Source organism: Sceloporus undulatus, chromosome 3, assembly GCF_019175285.1.
Source record: "Sceloporus undulatus isolate JIND9_A2432 ecotype Alabama chromosome 3, SceUnd_v1.1, whole genome shotgun sequence".
Taxonomy (NCBI): Eukaryota; Metazoa; Chordata; class Lepidosauria; order Squamata; family Phrynosomatidae; genus Sceloporus; species Sceloporus undulatus.
In genome coordinates, this window is record NC_056524.1 from 209,796,901 (window position 1) to 209,818,694 (window position 21,794).

The window sequence follows — 21,794 nt, forward strand, 5'->3', positions numbered from 1 at the left end:
GCTGTACATGCAATCTTTTTAATTGGACGGTTCCTGCCCTCAGGCTTACAATCTAAAAAGACACGACACAAAAGGAGAAGGGAAAGGTGGTGGGGAAGGGCCTCTCTAGTGGATAATACATATAAAATACATAGCAATACAGGAAATGATTCAATAAAACAGACAACAAAGAAACATCAAATAGCAAGGACAGTTATGCCATGCCTGGGAACGCTTCTCTGACAGGTGGTCTTCAGCTCCTTTTTGAAGCTGGTTAAGAAGTGATGGCTCTTGCTCGCGGGCGAATAGCTCCAGAGTGAGGGGAGGGCAGTGAGTGAGAAGGGCGAATCCTAATGTGGGCAGAGGAAATCCTGGGCAGGACAGCAGACCTTGACTACCAGAATGGAGGGCCCTAGTGGGAAGGTGAGGAGAAATAGGTCTGATAAGTAAGGAGGGGCCAGCCCATGAGGCTTTAAACGTTGACAGCAGGGCTTTTATGCTGAATGCGGAAAGGGGGGGAGCCAGTGAAGGGATGCCATCACAGGAGAGATATGGTCAGAGCGGTGGGCGGATGTGATAATGCGTGCTGCCTGAATGCTGGACAGAAATTGAGACGGAGATGAGAAAGAGGAAGCCCAGCCAGGGATGTTTAGTAATCAAGTCGTGAGACCACTGGGCATGGACCAGATCTTGGCAGTGAGGGTGGAGAGATATGGTTCGGATTTTGGCAGTGTTGTACAAAAAGAATCTACAAGCCTGGGCTGTGGTCTGGATCTGAGGGATACAACAGGAAGAATCAAAGATGAAACCAAGACTGCGGGCTTGCTGGACTGGTGAATGAAATGTTGTCCACAGAGACAGAAAAGGAGTGTTGAGGTGGGTGACTTAGGGGAAAGGACAAGGCTCCGTCTTGGACATGTTGAGCTTCAAACGCCGATGGCGCATCCACTGTGCGGACAGCTGTGAGGCAAGAGAAACTTGCTGTTCAAGCCTTAGGAGAAAGATCGGGGTGGAGAAGATACAACTGGGTGTCATCAGCATACAGATGTAGGAAAAACCAAAAGGCTAATGAGTTTTACCTAAGGACAGTGTGTAGAGAGAAAACAGAAGGGGACCCGAACAGAGCCCTGGGGAACCAACGATAAGGGAACAGAGGATGAAGTCTGACCACCTGTGACCACTGCAAAAATCTGCCAGACAAATAAGATCGAAACCAGTCGAGAACAGAGTCTGAGAACCCAAGGTCAGAAAGTATGTCAACTAGGAGACAGTGATCAACATAAGTCTTTTATAAGAAAGAACTTAAAAATGATGGGGGAGTGAAAGAAGGGTGAGAAAAGTAAAGAAAAAGCAAAAGAAATCTGGATAGTCCCTTTTTTCAGTCTCTTGATGCAACTTTATTCCCTGTGGACAGACTTTTTTAGATATTGCTGAATATATTCAAACATAAAGGTAAGAGCATGAGAAAAACAAAATAATGTATAGAAGAAAGGGCATTTAAACTGGCAAACCTCTAGCTGGGACTGTGAAGCAGAACTAGAAAACATATACCAACTGAAATGGATCTCCTTTAAGACTTAGGGTGATTCCACCTTCCAACCTCAGGATGTACCCTGACACTAACACTTACTCTACTTTCACCCTTTTACACAATCCTTAAGTGTATAAAGACTAGAGTCCCAAGTGTCTCCCTAAACCAGTTTCAGTCTTTTAGTAACATGTTCTCTCTTCTTTCCACTCATAATAATCAATTCAGTCCGTTGTCCACTATAAAAAACGGTATTTTTACTGAGAAACATTCGAAATTAAAGTATTTTATGTGAGTTAATGTAAGCTCAAACACTTGCAGGCTTTAATCACTCTAACTTTCCTCTTCTAGACTCACATCTCTGCGGCTGCATCTGCCTGCAGAAATAATCCAGGTTGACACCACTTTAAATGCTATGAGTCAATGCTATGGAACTGTGGGAATTGTAGTTTTGTGAGACATTATTCCTTCGCTATGAGAGAGCTCTGGTGCCACAGCAAACTGCAATTTCCAGAATTATACTACAGCTAAAGTAGAGTCAATTGGAATTTCTGCAGTGCAAAGATATCCCTCCAACTAGACCAGACCAAGGGTCACAGAACTCTGCTTTTTTAAAAAAAAATCCTCCCTCCAAAAGGCCCCTATTATCAAGAATACAACTTGGTTGGCTTTCGCTCCTCCTGTGCTGTCTATTGCCTGGCAATCAATCATCAAGCTCCACTTTACCCAAACTGGTCAGCTTCTAAAACCACTTCATCACATCAACTTCCAAGGTGAGCTTCCTCTTCTTCTCTCAACCTTCAGAAGAGGGAAATAATCTGTAGGTAAGTCAAGAGAAAACACGTTTGGTTGTTTTTGTTTTAGTAAGAGGCAACTAACCTCTGTAAACCGTTTTCCTCTCAAGCCAAATGCTCAAATCACTTCCAAAACTGGGAGTAAAGTCAACAATCTGGAAAAATGTAAAGCAAGACAAAAATGGATGAATATCTGGGCACCATTTCCCTCATGAGCTACCTCCCTATCTCTTCGAATCTCTTAGAAGGAAGTAAAGAAGAGACACAATACAGCCCTTTGGCAGCATGATCAGTCCTGTTTCTCTACAGCGCACAGTGCCTACACCTTTACATTCTATCATGTACTACACCACCATGACCTCTACTACTACTACTACTACTAGTATTACTGTGATGTAACAACCTATTCAATCTATGGGTAGGTTTTTTTTTCTGCAGGGAAGAGAGAAGAATCACGAGGCTGCTAATCCAGCTAAAGACAGGGTTTGGGCAGTCTTCCCCAACCTTGTGCTTAGATAGGTTACATTACAATCACCTAAAACTGCCAACCAGATGTCATATTCCTTGGCTAGAGATTATGTGTACTGTAGTACAACACATATGGTTGGCAAAAGGTTGGTCTAGGAAAAGATCGACCTATTTTTCAAAATGATAGTCTCCCCAGTCTGGCATAACAATTATTGTTACACCAGTATAGTAAAAAGAAGCCACTTCAGCTTTCAGCATTGGATTCCTCTTCCTGAAGTGCACTGAACAAGATAGTTTTACCAGATGTGTATCTTCTGAACTGTCCTTTAACTGTGTTTGGAAGGAAGGTCACATGGAATTTCTCCAAACATGAACTAGATTTATTTCTTTTGGCCTCCATTTCATACTACACTGTAAAACAGCAGTATTAAATGGAAACCCAAAGCAGAAAGATTGAAAAAGCAAGAATTTACAGCGCTTTATAAATAAAGGTTAATAATTTAGTACAAATGCGCAGTGCTTCAGTATGGACAAGAAAACTTTCATCCTTCATGTCTCACCCATGAAAATATTATTGTATGTAATTATTGTTTGGTTAATTTAGGAGATATTTTGGAAGTAACTTACCCAAACAAGTCTCTAATGTCTAAAACAGGCACCCATTTTAAGAGTTTTTTTAAAAAATTACTTGGCTGCTTTTAGGGTCCACCATAACCAGGATTTGGGACATCAGAGGCCTCTCATCTTCTTTCGATAAGCCCAGCTTCCCAGAAACTGGCCTGACCCCTCTCACTTTTATCCAAAGCTTTACTCCCAAAACAACAACAATAACCCTTCCATGACAAACTCTTCCTATTTCCTTTTGCATAAACTCCTTGTCTTTACTGTTAAAGCTTTCACCCATTTAAATTCTCTACTCCTTTAAAACCATTCTCCGCTCTTATTTGTCATTCCCTATGATTTTCATTCGTCCAGCTCTATATCCTCAAATGCCTGAAACTTTCCTGCTCTTTCAAACCATGTTAGTCATTTCCCCATTATACCTCTTATGTTTGCAATTCTCTGGCTTACTATATGATATCATCACTTGCTTCTTCCAATTCCATTCTTAAAACATATTTTCTATTGGCTAAAACCTATACCACTGTCTCTGTCTGCAACCAGAAGGAAAGCTACATGCCTGTAACTGCATTTAATTTATTTTAAATGCTTTTATCTCTGTGTTGGTTTAAATATTTTTACCTGTGGGCATCACCTTGGCAGGCTGGGAGGCAATATTTAAATAAATAAGTAATAAGTAAATAAAGATTAATCTTCATCCCATATTACTCTTGCTTCTCCCTTTAGAAACATAGGCGCCTTACGACGGCCTACTGGCGCCGTCATTGCGCCAGGAATACGCGAGGGGGCGGCGCTCCGGACGCCCTTGCCCCTCGCGGTATTCCGTGGCAAGATGGCGGGCCCTATACAGACGGGCGTGGCATTTGACATAATGGAGCGCAGGTCCGGAAGTCTAAACTGAAGAGATCGCGAGTGCGCGCTTGGCACTTGCGTTTGCTCTTCCGGGTTGCCGGAAGGAGTGCGATTTCTGCACTCCTTTTTTGCAGCGTGGAGGAGTCGCACGGTTTGGTGCTGAGGCACTTCCGCGCTGCAACCAGCAGCAGCCCAGACCGTCCCTTTTGGGCGGTTTGTAAACGGGCCATAGAAATCAGCACTGTATGAATCACAGCATTGGCAAATCTAGTCCAGGGGTGGGAATCATGCAGTTACCGATACTGTTGGGATTACAGTTCCCAACATTCCTCATCATCAGCTATGCTGACAGCAAACTCCTGTTGACAGAAGCAATTCCTTTAGCTCAAAACCTGAGTTTGTATTTCATAAGTATGCCTTTCCAGGACAGATTTGAAACTCTACTCTATTTCTACATGGGTTTAACACCATACACTTTGCGTCTTTTTTCAGGAAGGCAAATCACACTGCTACTCACTTCCATTAAACTCCTTAAATCTATGCTGCACAGGAGCTTGTAGTCTATGCATCTATCAAAAATCTGCTGACTTTTCACCTTCAAAAGGGACCCAATACTTTGCTAAGAAGAAACAGTCATAATTCCTAGAAGTGCTACTCTGTTCTCATTTTTCTCTGTAAACTACTTATCTAGATAAAAACTCAGTTGGTAACAGTATTTTGTCCAAGGTTGTAAGCCTTCTGAACAAACAACAGGTATGAGACCTCACATGTCCCACTAGCCAGTCATTTTTGACCCAACTAGTGAACCTGCAAAAATGACTGAAGGTACACAACAACAACAAAGGTATGAGACTCCCATGATTGTCTAATCGTGTCCGATGTGGGAGTGGTGCTCATCTTCATTACTAAGTTTCAAGGGACAAGGGAGCCAGTGTTGCCAAAGACGACTCCGTGGTTATGTGGCCAGAATGACTAAATGCCGAGGCGCACAGAAAGCTGTTACCTTCCCACCAAAGTGGTACCCATTTATCTACTTGCACTTTTACATGCTTTCAAACTGCTAGGTTGGAAGAAGCTGGGACTAGTGACAGAAGGTCACTCCATCATGCGACACTTGGGTCTTGAACTGCTGAACTGCCGATCTATTGACCTTGTGGTCAGCAGAGTCAGCATCTTAACCGCTGAGCCACCGTGTCCCTATAAACCTGATAGGAGGTACAAAAATATACCACAGATTAAGGAAACTCAAAGACACCAAGAAAATCAGAAGAACTAATACGGGCACAAGATTACTATGCCTATCTCCAGCAAAGGTTATCTTCTATCAGTATGACCAAAGGAGTTTCTTTTCTATACACACATCTGGAGCCTTGACGAAGTAAGCTCTGATAATTATTTTTCTCCAAGTTTCACTGTGGGATTGAACAGCATCACTAACAATTTCCAAACACTGGATAAAAAGAAGCACACAAGCTGAACCAAAATAGGCATGATTCAGGTTATGAAAAGATATATTTTAAAAAGAAAAAGAAAAACAAGTAAGAGACTTACACCAGAGCTCATAATAGTAATTGCAGCACTGAGACTGTCCACAGCAATGGCCTGTTTCACAGATGTAACTCTGATTGTTGATTCCTATGCAGGTTTCTTTGTCCTGGAATGTGAGAGAGAAATAGATTAATAACAGTGCATTTTAAACTGTGAACAAAGCCATGTACTTTAAATAAAAACTAAACCTCAGTTACCTGCAGGGTATGTATTAACCAAGGGTTACCTGTTGAAGGTCACAGATAGCCTGTGATCCAAGTTTCTAACTCTAGCCCAGCCTTCAAAATAGAGTGAAAATATTTTAAGCCTAGATTTCCCAAGTGTCATCAAATGTAATAAAATGACTTAGTGATTGACTAGCATTTTGACTCAGAAGACCTCCACTTCTCTCAGCATCAATTAGTTCCTGAGGCTCCTGAACTCTGCCATCCCCACCAACATTTTGTGCTGGAAATAAATATATAAATAAAACACTGAAAATAACAAGAACAGGAGGAGGGAAAAGTGTGTGTAAACCTGCTCTGCAAATAAGAAAATAATGAGAGCAGAGGGCAAGACTACAGTATTTCTGTTATGTTATTTTTCTTTTAGTAGAGATTTCAAAACAGAAGAGGAAGGAAGGAAACAGAGATAGAGATAAACAAGGGAATAATGTGTATACTTTCAGTTGTAGGAAAATATGGAGACAAGTGAAGAAGCCTTGATAATGGAACCCACCATCTCTAATTTGAAATGAAACAGTCCAGCACCACATCTGAAATTTTAATGCTTATGTAGACATAGTTTTACAACTCCTTTTCTCCAGTTCTGTCATTTTCCATGCTAACCCACACTATTACTCCTAATCCTGCTAACATATATTCCAGGCTGCCCTGCTCCCCATCCTCATGTGTTTCAGCCGTCCCAGAATCTTCATAAGGACATTTCCCACTTCCAAACTGTACAATGCAACCCCGATCTCACATCCCTGAAAACGATCAGTACAGTCCTTCCTCGCCTTACGCGGGGGATCCGTTCCGGATCCCACCACGTAAGGCGAATTCCGCCTATGCTCGAGCCCCATTGGAAACAATGGGGCTCGTGCACGGCAGCGCGGGAGCGCGCGGGGCGCAAGCCCATTCAATTGAATGGGATGCACCGCCCCTTCCGCTCCGCGCGCGCCCCGCAGCTTGAGCGCGTATGCTCAAGGCCACGTATGGTGCGCCCGTGTATGGCGCGGGCACGCTGTACTTAAAAATGGCACTGCGGACACAGAAAGCAATTCAGTTATCAGATTCCACAATGTCATCTAAGTTAAAAAAAAACTTTCCAAAAGAAAGTGAAAGATCAACTGTTTTTATGACTGCACAAGTATTTTTGAGCTTAGGTAATATTAGGTATTTGTGTTTATACCCAACACAATGAGATCAATGGACTATTTATGTTTCCACTCTGGCATTTTAATAAATGAAAATTCTGTGATTCGATTCATTCATGGTGCATGTTTCAAATACATTATTGCTACTTCATGTGTTTGTAGAGTTTTGAGGCCTCATGACTTTTACTTACAGAATCAGCTAAAGTAGTAATTAAAGAAGTAGTAATGCAGACTCCTTTAGAACTGAGTAACATTAACTGAAATCTAATTCTGCTCTGGAATAATTTTTGTCTAATTAACAGTTCAGTTTAAAATATAATAAGCTTTCCAATAAAACGTCTTCCTGGAATATTCCTGCTGTCCAGGACAGAAGCCAATTCAGCCATACTTTATCTTCATCGCGTAATCCTCCCTGAAGGCCAGCTTTTTGGACAGCTAAGAGATGGAAAACAACTAACACCCAATAGGACCAATTTCTCTATCCAGGATGTAATGCGAGGGCACAGATAACATGGGTGTTCTAATAATTTCTGGAGTTTTGTTCCATTGCTTTGAAAATCAAGTCACAGCTGGACTGTAACACTATGAAAAGCAAAACAGATGTCTGATCTAGCCTAAATATGAAAGATATAATAAAATATAAAAACATTCTACACCAAAAACAGCACATGAGAGGCATAACAGCAGAAGCACATGGAATTCAGGTTTGGGAAAATGACTTTGTTTTCTTACTAGAATCCAGAGATTGATAAAAACCAAACTGTATCTCAGCAATGAAGGCGCCTATTTTCAGAATGAAGGAACAAAGATGCTCCTGAACATATGCACACAAAGTTTTTATGGCCACAAGTGAACTCAATCGTGTGGCATAGAACTGACTTCTAATACCCACTCTGAGCTTTCTTCTACCAGAGCAGCCTAAGGTTTTTCGAGGGAGGGGTCCCTACTGTTGCAACTACTGTTAAAATAATTAGAAACACCTTATGATCTACTGGAAATCACTCAAAGATCTACCAATAAATCTATCTTCTCACCTACTTCAGAGGCTGGGAGAGAAAGTGGAAAAGACTGGTTTTGTTCCAGTTTGTGTAGAATACACATCGGCTGCATGCAGCTCCTATATCCCCCCCCCCCGAAGCCCCTCAAATCCCTCAGACTAACCTTTTTCTTGTGGGAGGGGGGCTAAACAATTGGCTGAAATTTGGCCAAAGTGAAAGCTGGAAATGACAGAGTCACTTTGAAAATGCTGAAATGCATTGTTGCAGTCTGCCAGGAAGGAAAAGGTTGAAAAAAATGCAACCTAACCATGTGCAGTTGGCCACCCAAGTGTAGATGGAAGTTCTTGGTTGTTAACAAAGCAAATTGTTCCAGGGGCAGAAGCAAGAACTGTCCATATATGAAGACTAACCCAGGATATTAATGTACCTAATATTACAGTACTTTGCAATGCGTCCTTTTCCTCTCCTTCTCTCTCCACAGCCAAAAGATAGCAACAGACAGGAGATCCTGCTCCTTCTAACCCAGTCCTCCAGGAAATGCAGCCACTACACTTCCTGCTGCATTGTGTGTTGTAGCGCTTCCCTATTTTGAACCAGAAGGACAAGACTTGGAAGCAGGAAAGAGTAGTCCTGGGATCTAACTGGGGAAGAACCTACTTTAAACAGATTTATTTAACATTATACAGTACTCTGTTGTGTGGGTCAGCTCATATAATTATGGTAAGAAGAATCCCTTTTTACTAAAAGGCAAGAACGCTCAACCCAAACCCTAATACAACAACAATGGAATATGTTAGAAGGCCAAGCCCCAGAACAAGTTGATATAATTAACTGAATCTTTGGAGAGGGGCACAAAACAAGCAGCTCACCAAATTATTTGCAATAGTAACATTTCAAATTCTGGCAAAGGAAGTGAATTGTGAGGCAGCCCATATCACAGTTTTTGAGTGAACTCAGAGCTTAAAAACCTCAAGGAATTAGCCCCTCCCCTCATACTGTAAATCTAAATGTAAAATACAGTATGTCATGTGAAATCCACCAATGATTTTTACATAGTATGATTTAGAATGTATAGAATGCTTTAAAATATTCAAAACACCAGTGTGGAATATCAGCTAGAGTGTTTAATGTAGAAGATGAGAGATCCAAGTTAAATCCTTGCTCAGTCATGAAATTTACCAAATAAACCCTAGCCAAACTCTGCTTTCTCGGCTCCTAAACTCTTTGGAGGAACGGCAGAATAAAAAAGAAATAAAACATCAATTAAAAAGATGATTTCAGCAAATGTTGTTTAGAGTTCAGTAAAAAGAAAAGAAAAGGTGCGTTATGGGGACTGTTCTTAAGTCACTACAACACACCGTGGCAAGAAGTAAGGGAATGCATTTGCACTTCCATAAGTTAGGACGTTCTTCAGAATGCTCAGTACAGAAGACAAAAAATTAGCTGAAGTCTAAACAATGGAGTGGGCTCTAACAAGGCTATTAGAAAAAACAGTGCTTTTAAATGATTTTGTCTCTAAGGTTTAAACAAACACACCCCTGTGCCTGAAAATATATTTTCAGTTTCCTCTGAAATCATCATCCTGACTTTGTCTCATGTAAATAAAGCTACATAGTCTGTTATTCCTAAAGGAGATGCAGTCTATTTTTGGATCTGGAGACATGGATATCAGCATCAACGTTCCCATCAATACCCACAACCCCAGTAGGAGTTAGCACCCTCCACAAAAAGACATACATCTGGCTTCCTTTTCACAGTGCCCACATCAAAGTGCTAGGATGGTTACTAAAAGGGGAAACATCTCCTGCCTCTTCCCACACTGCAGAAAGGACACTCCTCCATTTCATCCATAACGAACTCAAAGAAATCCTGTGGGCTTTAGCATGTGTTGAAATCATCTCTTCTCTTCAAATCACATTGTTTTGCAAACTAGGATAACTAGACTGCCAAAAACATACTCAAGATTAATTTTCCACCTACTGGAAGGAACATTTTCTAGACATCCTGGATGCCAACTGGGAAGCTTGTCAAGCAATTGCTGGAAGTACAGCTACCACTAATTTTCCAGCTAAGATTAAGACCCAGCCCAGCCCATCTGTGGCTCATGAAATGTCAGTTGCCACTGAGTTCCCTCTTATTCTGAAAAGCTCCAGAAAGAAGGGTATCTTGGACAATGAACAAGGCAGTCACATTCTGTACTGTCTAGATCAAGCTTGAACATACGCCAACTGTATGACAAAGCACTTTTCAAAACTAGCCAGTGCAATTGGGTATTGATGGTGGGAAGATAACAGACGTAAGAGCTTAAAAAGAACGTCAACAAACTATCTCTCCCTTGTTTTACAAAACAGAGCTCCCAGAAACTCAAAAGGCCCAGCTGATTCATTAGGCAAAAGAAACACAGTTTTGTTCTTCTTTGTAGATTTTAGACACTAAACTTTTAACTTATTTTAATTGTTATAACCATTGTGGGTCTTTTTTTGAGAAAAGAAGAAGAGAAATGTTTAAAATTATTAAACAACAGCAACCAAACCAATAATGGCAGCTGAAACAAACTGCATCTTACAATGGCAAATGCTCATTTGTTCAGAACTACAACCTAACATGAGAGCCAGCATGATGTAGTGATATAAATGCAGGACTATGACTCTGGAGACCAGGGTTCAATTCCCAGCTCAGCTATGGAAACCCACTGGGTGACCTTGGCCAAGTCACATGCTCCTAGCCTCAGGGAAAGGCAAAGGCAAACCTCCTCTGAACAAATCTTGCAGGAAAACCCCATGACATGGTTGCCTCATGGTCGCCATAAGTCAGAAATGACTGCAAGGCACACAACAACCACCTAACATGTAAAACTTATTCCATATGCATAACAAGACACAGGAGAAAAACAGAGTCCCTGAAATATTGGAATCAGAAATGTATGGCCCTGGGGTTTGTTTTCATGCCCCCCCCCCACTCCACAGGTCATTCTTCTTCTGGCATTAATGGGTCAACTGCCACTTCTCAAAGCCAGCTTCATCAGAGATACACCTTTTAAATAGCATGCAGGACTCCTAGGCACTATAGAAACTAAACAAACAAATTTTTTTAAAAAATTTACAGAACGAAAAATAGATTTCCAGGTTGGGGAGGGGGGGCATTTCTGGAAGAATGTGAAACTTCTGAAGGGTCCTGAGAAATAAACCTGGCCTCAGACTGGTCAAAGTTGCCCACGCCTGTTGTAACACTAATCTGTGGCTTAGGCCTGTGGCTTGAAATAGGCCATTTAGTCCCCATAGAACAATACATGCTTTCTAGCATGTGTATTTTCAGTCACTGAAATGGCCCTACATTTTTTATTTATATGCTTGCTTGCAAGCATAAATAAAAAGAAACTGGAAAACCCATCACCCAGCTAGATTTTACCAGTTTACAGACAATGCTTTTTTCCTGCTGGTCAGGTATCCACCATGTAGCTCCTTTGGCTTATAAACTCATACCTTCTTTCCAACTGCAACCCTTGTGTTCATGCCAAACTTTTAAATTTTAAAATAAAATCAATGGTAACTTTACAGATTAAAATTTAAACATAATAAAAAAATACTACCTTTCCAATGCAAAAACACACCTCAGAAGACATGAGCTCAGTGGTGAAAGATTATGAAATTAGTTCTGGAGTATAGTCATTTTGTCACTTGGATATTACAGAAATGCAGGAAGGCCTTATAATCACTTGAAAATTAAAAATGGCATCTAATATACAGCTACAACTGAGAATTGCTGAGCACATATTTTGCTCACAGAAAATCCTAGATTCAATCTCTGGCATCTCCAATTGAAAGGAAAAGACAGGAAGTGTTATGAAAGACCTCTACCAAAGACTACAGAGGAGACAATACTGGGACAGATAGACAAATATAAGGCAGCTTCCTTTTTTCCTATTAGGTTCTGATAAATGGTCACTGCCTTTTGGAAGAGAATACACACTGAACTCTTACAAATCACAAATGGAAATCTGTCTTTGGAAGCTAGATTTGCTATTTTTGGGGGCATTAACAATTTCTCACACAAGGAAGGAACTGATCACTTTCCTTCTTGTGGGAAAGCTCAGTCATAAAAATCATCCAATAAATTCTTTATGCAACCTGAGTAACTAAAAAGTATGATGCACTGAATTGTCTGATGTTGGTGTTAACAAATATGAATATATTTTGATATATAAAAGTTTTCCAGTATCTTCATTAGTTTCTAGTATATGTATTTTGTGATACATAGTGCTGGGACACTTTGCTATTTTCTCCCTATTGTTTTGGACTTGTCTGAAAAATTGACATATCTGTTCAATCTCTGAACAACCTGATCTAAATAAATTTATTTGGTGTAACAGCACTGTATTTCTGATACCAACATGAGAGTTTTCTGCACAACTATGATATTCTCACAAATCTCTATGGAAAGGTTTGCTTGTGTAGCTAAATGTCTTTCAGTACAGTATTTGTGGCCTTGGTTTCCAATTGATGTCTTTTTAAAAAATAATAATTGTAAACTACCCTATATCCAAGGATCTCAGGGTGGTGTACAACAAATAGTGCTGGCATTCCTCTTTGTACTAGGTACTGTTGTGGTTTGTTCTATAACAATGAAAATCTTAAAATTAAAAAAAATAGAGAGAGAGTAATGTCTGCCTCCAAATCCCAGTGAGAGTCACAAAGAGGAGCATTGCTCACTTTAAATTCATCCTGCTAAATGATAGGCTCAGTGCTGTCTAGCTGAAAGTGTATTTGTGTACCTTTGACCAGAGATTACAGAATATGCTAACCTGAAAAGCTAATTTAAATCCAGATTTCCATAAATCTGCTTGCTGGTATTGCCACAGATAATGTGACATCCCTACTGCTGAGGGAATAGGAGCGGTCAAAGCCTTGTCAACTCAGGGCCAAACCAGAGAGTATGCACAGATATGTACGTGCGCACGCACGTACGCACACAGCTCTGCTGTGTCTCTCTTCTTAGATGAGGAAGGGAAATGCTCCTTTGTCCTGCCCAGCCTTTCCATTTGGGAAGGACTGGATACAGAGGCATACCTTGGCAATGTAGCCTGAAGGCATGGATGGGACAGTATAATGTTACACAGGGACATTGGGAACTGCCTTATACTGAATCAGGGTGTGTCTGTGTGCAAGCGCCTTCAAGTCACCTGTCGACTTTTGGTGACCCCATGAAATTCATAGGCTTTTCTCAGGCAAGGAATACTCAGAGATGTTTTTGCCAATACCTTCCTCTGAAATAAAGCCTACAGCCAGTACCTTCCTCTGAAAGAAAGCCTTGGATGGTGGTCTCCCATCCAAGTATTAATCAGGGATGAACTTCCCTATCTTCCATGATCAGATGGGATCGGGTGCCTGAGCACACCTTTATGAGCTTTTATTGGTAGTGTCTCTCAGGATTCCTTCCTAGTCATGCCTCAGTTAAGTGAAGCTACAGTATTTTCCTTGGGGGTCTCTGATTTAAGCACTAACCAGACCTGATCTTGATTAGCTTCTGAAATCAGGCAAGAGTAGGTATGTTCATGATGGCGATCCATGCTTTATTGCTAATTTTATCTCTTTCAGAAAAGCAAACATTGGCTAATGACACACACTATTAGAAAGCAAAGCATCATTAGAATTTATTTTTAAAAATTGGTCCACTGAGCTACTTCATATTCCTTTTGAGGAACGGGCACGATGACACACACTCAAGGAATTCTGAATACTGAGCAAAGCTAAGTAACTTGCAAATGCTATTTTACCAGTCTAATATTCTGATCACACTACTCTGATAAAGGATCATTGCTGAGGTGGAGATGCATTGTTAAATAACAAGTGTAATTTTTAAAAAACATTTTGCCTCCAAAAACCAGTGCTATAAGTAATGATGCAGGAATCAAATTATAACTTGTGGAAGATCCAAATATCTAAGTGGTTTCACAGGTCTCATGTCACTAGCAATGGCACTCCACTAAATATGGCCACATTCTTCACACACGCAGATCTTCTTCACTGATTTAAAACTGCAATTTGAAAGGAGATGGAGGCACTTGGTTATTCTTAAAAGACAGGTGGGGTTTTCCAAGTTCTTGGCCCTCCACGGCATTTGAACCTCTCAAGGTGCCCAGTACCCTGTTCAAATTTAATGGGGGAGGAGTGCCCAAGATCATTTTTAAAAATGCTACCTGCAGCGGTACATGCCCTCAGAACATCCCTGAAGCCCACCTTTAAAACCCACTGAAAACATGGGTTTAGGTTAAAAACTGGATGACAGATATGGGAAGTATAATTCCAGTCATTTTAGGAGCAGACTTCTAATTGAAATTTGGGAAAACAGCTCATCACAAGGATAAAAATCAGCCCCCAGCCCACTACAATTGCAGCCCTCTGCCATAACATCCTAACTATGGATATTCAGAAACATCATCAGGATCTTTCATTTTCTTTCTTCCCTTTAAAATATCACACAGTCTACACTCCCGATCTTCGACTATTGAAGTGAATGAATAAAAAAGAGGAGGCCGATATATCTTTGACACAGTAACATAACAAAAAATCACCAATTTGTTCTTGCAGACAGTTATGACAAACCAATTTTTTTGCTAGAATCCAAAGATATAGCCATGTTAGTCTATAGAATCAGAATGTAGAAAGATCTTGTAGCACCTTTAAGACTAAATGAAAGAAAGAAGGCAGCATGAGCTTTCATAGACTTCAGTCTACTTCCTCAGATGCTGTTATTTTTTGCTGTTGCTGTTGTTATTTTGTGCCTTCGAGCCATTTCTGACTTATGGCAAGCCTAAGGTGAACCTATAGTAGTTTTGGGGTTTTTTTTTAGCAAGATTTGTTCAGAGGTGGCCTTCCTCTGAGGCTGAGAGCATGTGACTTGCCCAAGGTCACCCAGTGGGTTTCATGCCTGGAATCTAATTGTGGCCTCCAAAGTCATAGTCCAACATTCAAACTATTATGCCAAGCTGGCTGTGGCAAATTGGATTTAGCCACAACAAAGTTTTATCATACTTTAAGTATAGTTATAAATATACCCTAAGGTACACCTAAATATTACTTTGTGTGTTGTGTGCCTTCAAGTCATTTCCAACTTATGGTGGACCCTATCAGGGTTTTCTTGGCATGTTTCTGCAGAGGTGGTTTGCCATTGCCATCCTCTCAGGCTGAGAGAATGTGACTTGCTCAAGGTCAGCCAGTTGGTTTTCATGGCTGATAGGGATTCGAACTCTGGTCTTCAGAGTCCCAGTCCAATGAAAAATCATAATTTGTTCCCCTGTTTCAGTTAGATTTACTGTAAAATTCAAAGCAGCTATCAGTTTGAGCCACATTACTTACCTTGTTTAGTTAAATTTTACAAGTTTTTACATCTGGTACAGATACTTTTGCAAATAATATTACAACCCCTTGTGCATCAACATGTACAACATATTTAAGTTATGTGTTAGGAAGTACAATCCTAAACCCCTCATGTAGCCATTGAACTGGGGTTAAGAAAAGACAGAACTGCCCCTCTACCAATGAGGTAGCACATCCACTCAAGGCATATGATAGCCTGTGGAATGCTCTGTAGATGTACTGCAAGCAGATTCTTCATTGGTAGTGCATCCCAAAACAGCTCATTCTGGAGGAGTCCTGGATCAGCTTTGGACCCATAGCATCCAAAGCCCTTTGTTTCTTTGAGAGGGCCCATTAACTAGGACAAGCTTCAAGAGTTACAGTTAATGAGGAGAAGAACTTAAAAATAACAACAACAAAAAACCCCTCTCTCACACACATACACACATTTATACACCTGTCACCCGAGCTGGAATAAACTGGCAGGGATTAAACAGGGGTGGCTCTTCCCTTCCATCACTTTACTCTCTCCCACAGAGTTGCTGTGTAAGACATTATTATGTTTCTGACAATTTTTAAGTCATGTAGCTCATTCTCAAAGGTCAAAATACCCATCTGCAACTTTAATGTACTTGCTTATAGTTAAATCAGTAAGAAGCCTGAGATTAATGTTGCAAACTACTTCTTCTGGGTATTTACCTAAATCATATTTCAATATGACTAAGTTTTATCATTTATACTTCTATAGTCATGCAATTTAACCTAGGAAATCAGGAAATGTAATATGTTAGTCCAAAACCAGCAGCTCACACAGAGTAAAATACTTATATCTACATAGGAAAGAGCTGTTTATACTGGAGGGAAACAGCTGTCCCTTCAAGTGGACAGTAATGAACACAGCAACTACTGGTACTTGTGGTGCCCTGTTGTCAGACCAGAAAATGTGAACAATTCATCTGAACTTCAATTTTGGAAAATCTTCTAGTAAAAAAAAGTGTTTTAAGATCCCCAAATGATATTTCAAAGTTTTATGCACAAAGTATGTGACTGTGATAGGCAATGGGGCTTGAATATTGAAGTCTTGACTAACCAGCCAACTATCTAACTGCTTTATTCTCTAGTTCAAAAAAGCTATTTCATATATTTAACACATGCAGATTTCTGCTAAGAAAAATGACAAACCTAGCTGGCTTCTGGAAAAGGAACTGACTGGACCCTGTAAACAACAGACGGGGTAAACATTAAGCAATAAGGAGCTCAGAACAAAAAACACCTAAACAATGATTAGTAAGCAAACAGTTTTCAGACTAGATTATCTCCTCTGAGACTTCTCTTGTCAGTAAACAAGATCTTAACAGCAACAAATACAACTGAAGGTCAGAAGGTACCCAAATTTCCTTAAAGGAGATATGCATGGATTGAAAAACATTCCTCAAGTCACGTAGCTATCTATTGATGATATAATTTCAGTGTAAAATGGTCCAGAAGAATTCTGATAAAATTTCAACATTCCCAGAGCAACTAAACACATCAAACAAAACTCGGAACTTTTCTGATGCTACTGTTGCATTTAAATTGCCAGCACACAATTTTCTTTTTCTCTGCTAAAACAAGGACCACACTGTAATCCTACTTTTATTTAGAATTTTACAGATAACCTGAATTAAGTTTACTTTGCCTGCTGCAAGTAAGTATTGCACTCAACTGCAAAAGGTCATTGTACGAGAGGTAGTTCTTACATCACTTTAAAAACAGCTTTATATAAGACAAAACAGATTTATTGTTAATTTCTACAAATTATTTTTCTGAAAATAAAAGATGCAATACTTGACTAGCAATAAATTAAAAATAAAATATTATTTTATAAGCTTCCTAGTTAAAAATATTCAAAACACTCCCAAACTGCTTCTTTTCTACCTAGTAGTATAGGTAGTTTGTATAGGCTATATGATACATGCAAATAATCACATTTTGCTGCTAGAAAAAAACAAACAGCTAAGTAGAAGGTAAGTGCAAACAACTGCCAGGCTAGGAAAACTTTAGAGTTTGTACCGCAAGTGGTGCCTTTTGCCAAAGAACAGTAGCTACAGTTCCTCATTTCAGGTTACATTAGCAGTTGTGAAATTATCAATTCTTTCATGATTACAGAAAAAACATCATACATTGGGAGCTGTGTTTTATAAATTTATGAACTTCCCAGTTCTGACAGCTTTGAACTCCAGATTGTTGGTTTTCCTTTTTTTTTTTTTTTTTTTGCTCTAAAGCAGAATGGTGTCAATGCACAAACAATAACAGAAACCTGCCTTATCAGAAGAAATGTGAGAATTTTAATGCATGAATTTTCATATAAAAAAAATCCTAAACTTAAAGCTACAAAATACAAAGTGAAGAAAAATTGCATTTCCATGATGATTTGCATTTAAAAAAATCAATGTCAAGTAAAAGAAAGGTCTTTCTTTTAGCACACACAATGGGCAGGGGGAAAACCCACACAATAGGCAGGGGAAGTAAGGGGGGGCGGGGGAAGCAAGGTCTGAGTACCTTTTGCTGGGGTGATTAACTTGACAAGGCAAGCAAAGTTCTTGTTTTAAAAACCACCAAAAACTCACATTCTTCACACTAACCATTCATAACAGACAAGGCAAGAACAAGTTACCTGTCGTAGCCCCAAAAGGAAAGGCATTCTGCATTCTCATAATCCACGTTAAGGGTTTCAACAAAGGAATTTCTAAAATCCCACAGTAATCATTTCCTCATTTGAGATGGACGGGCTGCATCCGCAATCCTATTTAAACCAAGGCTTTCTTGGCTGGGAATGTTGAGTAAACAGGGTCCCAGGACATGGCATGCACTCACTCCTCTCTGTCTCTTGCTCTTTTTCCCCTCCCTGTGACCAATCTCAGAAGCAGCAGAGCCGCCGTAGCATTTGCCAAGGGGGAAGTGACATCAGTAGTAGCGCTGCAAGGGGGAAAAAATAATAAGCTTCAGACAGCTGCTGATTAACCACTCAAGGAGGCCTACTCCATAGAAGTAAATGCACAGCAGTTAACAAACAGAAACCACTTTGAACTAGAATACAAGAATTAACTGAAAAGCACTGTAGTCATTAAATGACTGCTCCAAAACCACTAACATTTCAATTTGATTCATCGTCCCTTTTAAAAAAAATCAGTACACTACAGGTCATGCTTCCAAAAGTGTTCAACAAGGCAATAAAAGCAAATGTCAATGAAACAAGCTACCACAGCATCTGCTGTCATGCCTGCTCATTAACAGCCAGAATTCAGGTGTTATTACAAATGTTCATATTAGGCTAAGAGCCAATTTAAGACACACCTCCCCTAATCTGCAATGACTTTGTTCTCCTGTCAACACAATTTAAGTATGTGGGCCAACATATCGTGTGAATATGTACAGTACATCCAGGCTCTAGAACACCAGGGAGAATGTCCAGATATGCAATATGCTGTTCTCAGGTGTTCTAGAAACATACAGGTATAAAAAAATATTAGATTCAAAGCTTTGTAAACCTTTCATTGTTTTTAAAAATTAAATAACATGAACTATGAAGCCCAGCAGCTATGTGACATGGTATAGCCCAGTTAATCTCCTGTGTGAGACTTAGACCTGTGTCACAATATGTACTGGTACAGACACACAAGACAGTTCCAACCATTTGTACCACTGCCAACTTTTACTCCTGTTGGAGCACTGAATGCCACCACTGCAACATTAGTCAAACCCTGCTGGCAAACATAACCAAAGACTGGAGCCAGACAATTGTTCTACTGGTCTTACCCAACTTTCCCCAGGAAAGAAAGTAAGTATGCAAGTAAAAAGGTTTCAAGAGGTGACATTTTCTAAGCCCTGTATATTTCCTTTATACTTATTCCTAATCTGAATTTAATCCAAAGCATACTAGCTGATGATCCTGAAAAGTCTCACATGTTAAATGAATTTCAAATATACCAACTCATAATCCTGAATCACTGCTATTATGCCTTTAGTTGAGAATCTTCCCTTCTGCTATTGCTATGGAATTAAACTAATTTTCATGGAAACTGGTTGGGATTCAAGTATTCCAATTACTCACCAGACAAACTAATTTATTTCTCTGATTAGCTACTTACTTAGTGAATTGTGAGAATAATGGAGGGCAGAATTTATCTTAATTTGACACCTCCTCTAAAAGATATTTTAGTTAGCAAACTATTTAATGAAGGCCAGATGGCAATACCATAAGGTGAATGCATAGTTGGTCAGAAAACTATAACAAAAGGATACTTACTGGAATTCCTCAAAATGAACACACAACTTAAACCCAAACCCTACACTGTGATTTTTTTTTTACCCTGTATCATTTAGTTTTAAAACCTGATAATAGTTAATCATTTGGGGAAATAGACCACAAACAGCTCTGTAAGAACTGAGCATGCTCAATGGCTTCAGCAACTTGCTGGAATGGGATGGTGACCAGAATAGACCATCCTGGGAAAGGGCATGCCTCACTAACTGGAATTCTGAACACTCCACATTGCAGAATTTTGTTTCATATTCCATTTATCCCTGTCTGATAGCCTTTTGCTAATCTGGTAGCAAAACACAATCCTAAAATAGTTTGGATTTTTAAAGATAAAACAGCTATTGATTACATCACTTCCCTTAGAAGAGTCAGGCCTGGGCTGTTTCTTGAATCCATGAAAAATCTAAGGGATTGCCTAAACATTCTACTGCTCTATACAAGTGAGGTCAGGCCCGAAAGGATCCACTCAAGAGGTAACGTAAACCGTAAATTATTAAGAATCTAGCAAATGATTGTATGTATTTTTAAATGGCTGTCTATTAAATGAGATTCTTGACATAAATTCTTGAGGTGAACCATATCAAGTCTTGAAGAATTGTTTTTGGATTACAATTCCCAGCATCTCTCAGTTAAGACAGCCAGAAGCAATGCTGGTTGGAAAAAACAAAAAACCACACCTCTGCACAGAATTGACAAGGCATATCTGGGGCACATGGCTTGCAGTTTCTAGGTATACTAGTCTGCCATTACGCTATGCATTGGCCTCAGCCGAAGAATTCAATTTCTAGTTCTACTTTCCCAATTAAGCTTTGGACTTGGAGCTTCTAGAATATCAGCTCTCCATATAACTCCCAGAAAATATTTTGAGAAGCAAACTTTCAAAAATAATTTGGGAATTGGCATGCTATTCTGTAATTTAAAGGAGAAAGATAACAAAATTGCATTTGGACACACTAAGAGCAGCTGCTTCAATTCTAGATGTCATACTCACATTTTATACACTCATGCTTCAATCCACAGGTTTGCAGGCATATTAGTTTAGAAAAACATGGGGGGGGGGGGGATATTGCTGATTTTTTTCATTGTTACTCAGACCTAGCCACATTCATATTCTGATGACCTCCAGACTACTTATTGTACATGATCTATGTGAGATTGTCTTTGAACACCTGTCTGGTACAGAATGCCACTGCCTGCTTATTAACAGCTATGGGCTGATGAGAATATATACCATTCTTGAAACATCTGCTATGCTTCATGCCTTCATCTTTAAAACTTCTCCTTGACTGGGCTCTATTTTGTTGGGAAATCATTGCATTCTCTCTCCCCCTCCTCAGATAGATAGGATTTTCCTGCATGCATCTCTACTGTCTTCTGTCTCTATTTGCATGCCAGTTGGTCCTGCTAAATTACAGGGGCAATAAATACCTTTGTAAGTTGGTAAACAGATCATGTGATCTAAGTAACTTCCTTAAGAAGTTCTCACCACAATAGATCTCTCCTGCTTTCCCTTTGGTCTCTCCATCACCTCTCAACTTTTCTCCGAAAGATGGTGAGATACAAACTTCTTCTTTTACCTGAACTATTCACTAGATAGGTTAGGATGTAGCTTCCATGGATATGTAGATTTAAAGCAATTGGTAAAGTTTTGTTTTTTAAACTACAAGCTATTTGTGTCAGCCTCAGTTCTTATAGAAGCATCTTAAGACAAAAGACCCGTTCTGTTGCTCTGCTGATTTACAAGCTAGGGCCTCACAGGTTTGGCTTTGATATTTTTGTTTCTTTACCAAGGGCTGAAGCCTTAGGAAACTTGAATTCCCCTACATTTTTAATATATTATCTCAATGACAATCTCTCCTGCTTCCATGTTGACATCAGCTGATGAGGCTCTGTTCACTTTTATAGATAAAATGTTCCTGTGGTCATTCAGTAGTAAACTAGTCAGTATTTGTGGATCTTCTCTCCTGATCTTATTCTCTTCTGAAAGGAAC

At 39.7% G+C, this 21,794-nt stretch overlaps 1 protein-coding gene across 2 annotated transcripts in view; it reads right to left on the reverse strand.

The window, feature by feature from the left end:
- The window catches only part of WBP1L (WW domain binding protein 1 like), an 88,144-nt gene that overhangs the window by 34,167 nt on the left and 32,183 nt on the right, over positions 1–21,794 (reverse strand). Inside the window, exons 2-3 of one of the 2 annotated variants that reach the window (XM_042457639.1) lie at positions 18,157–18,458; positions 5,794–5,896 (exon numbers count right to left, since the gene is read on the reverse strand). In XM_042457639.1, the coding sequence (XP_042313573.1) occupies positions 5,794–5,896; positions 18,157–18,183 (130 nt within the window). In that variant the 5' untranslated portion in view covers positions 18,184–18,458. The remainder of the gene's footprint in view (positions 1–5,793; positions 5,897–18,156; positions 18,459–21,794) is intronic. The other variant, XM_042457638.1, reaches the window with a different exon arrangement.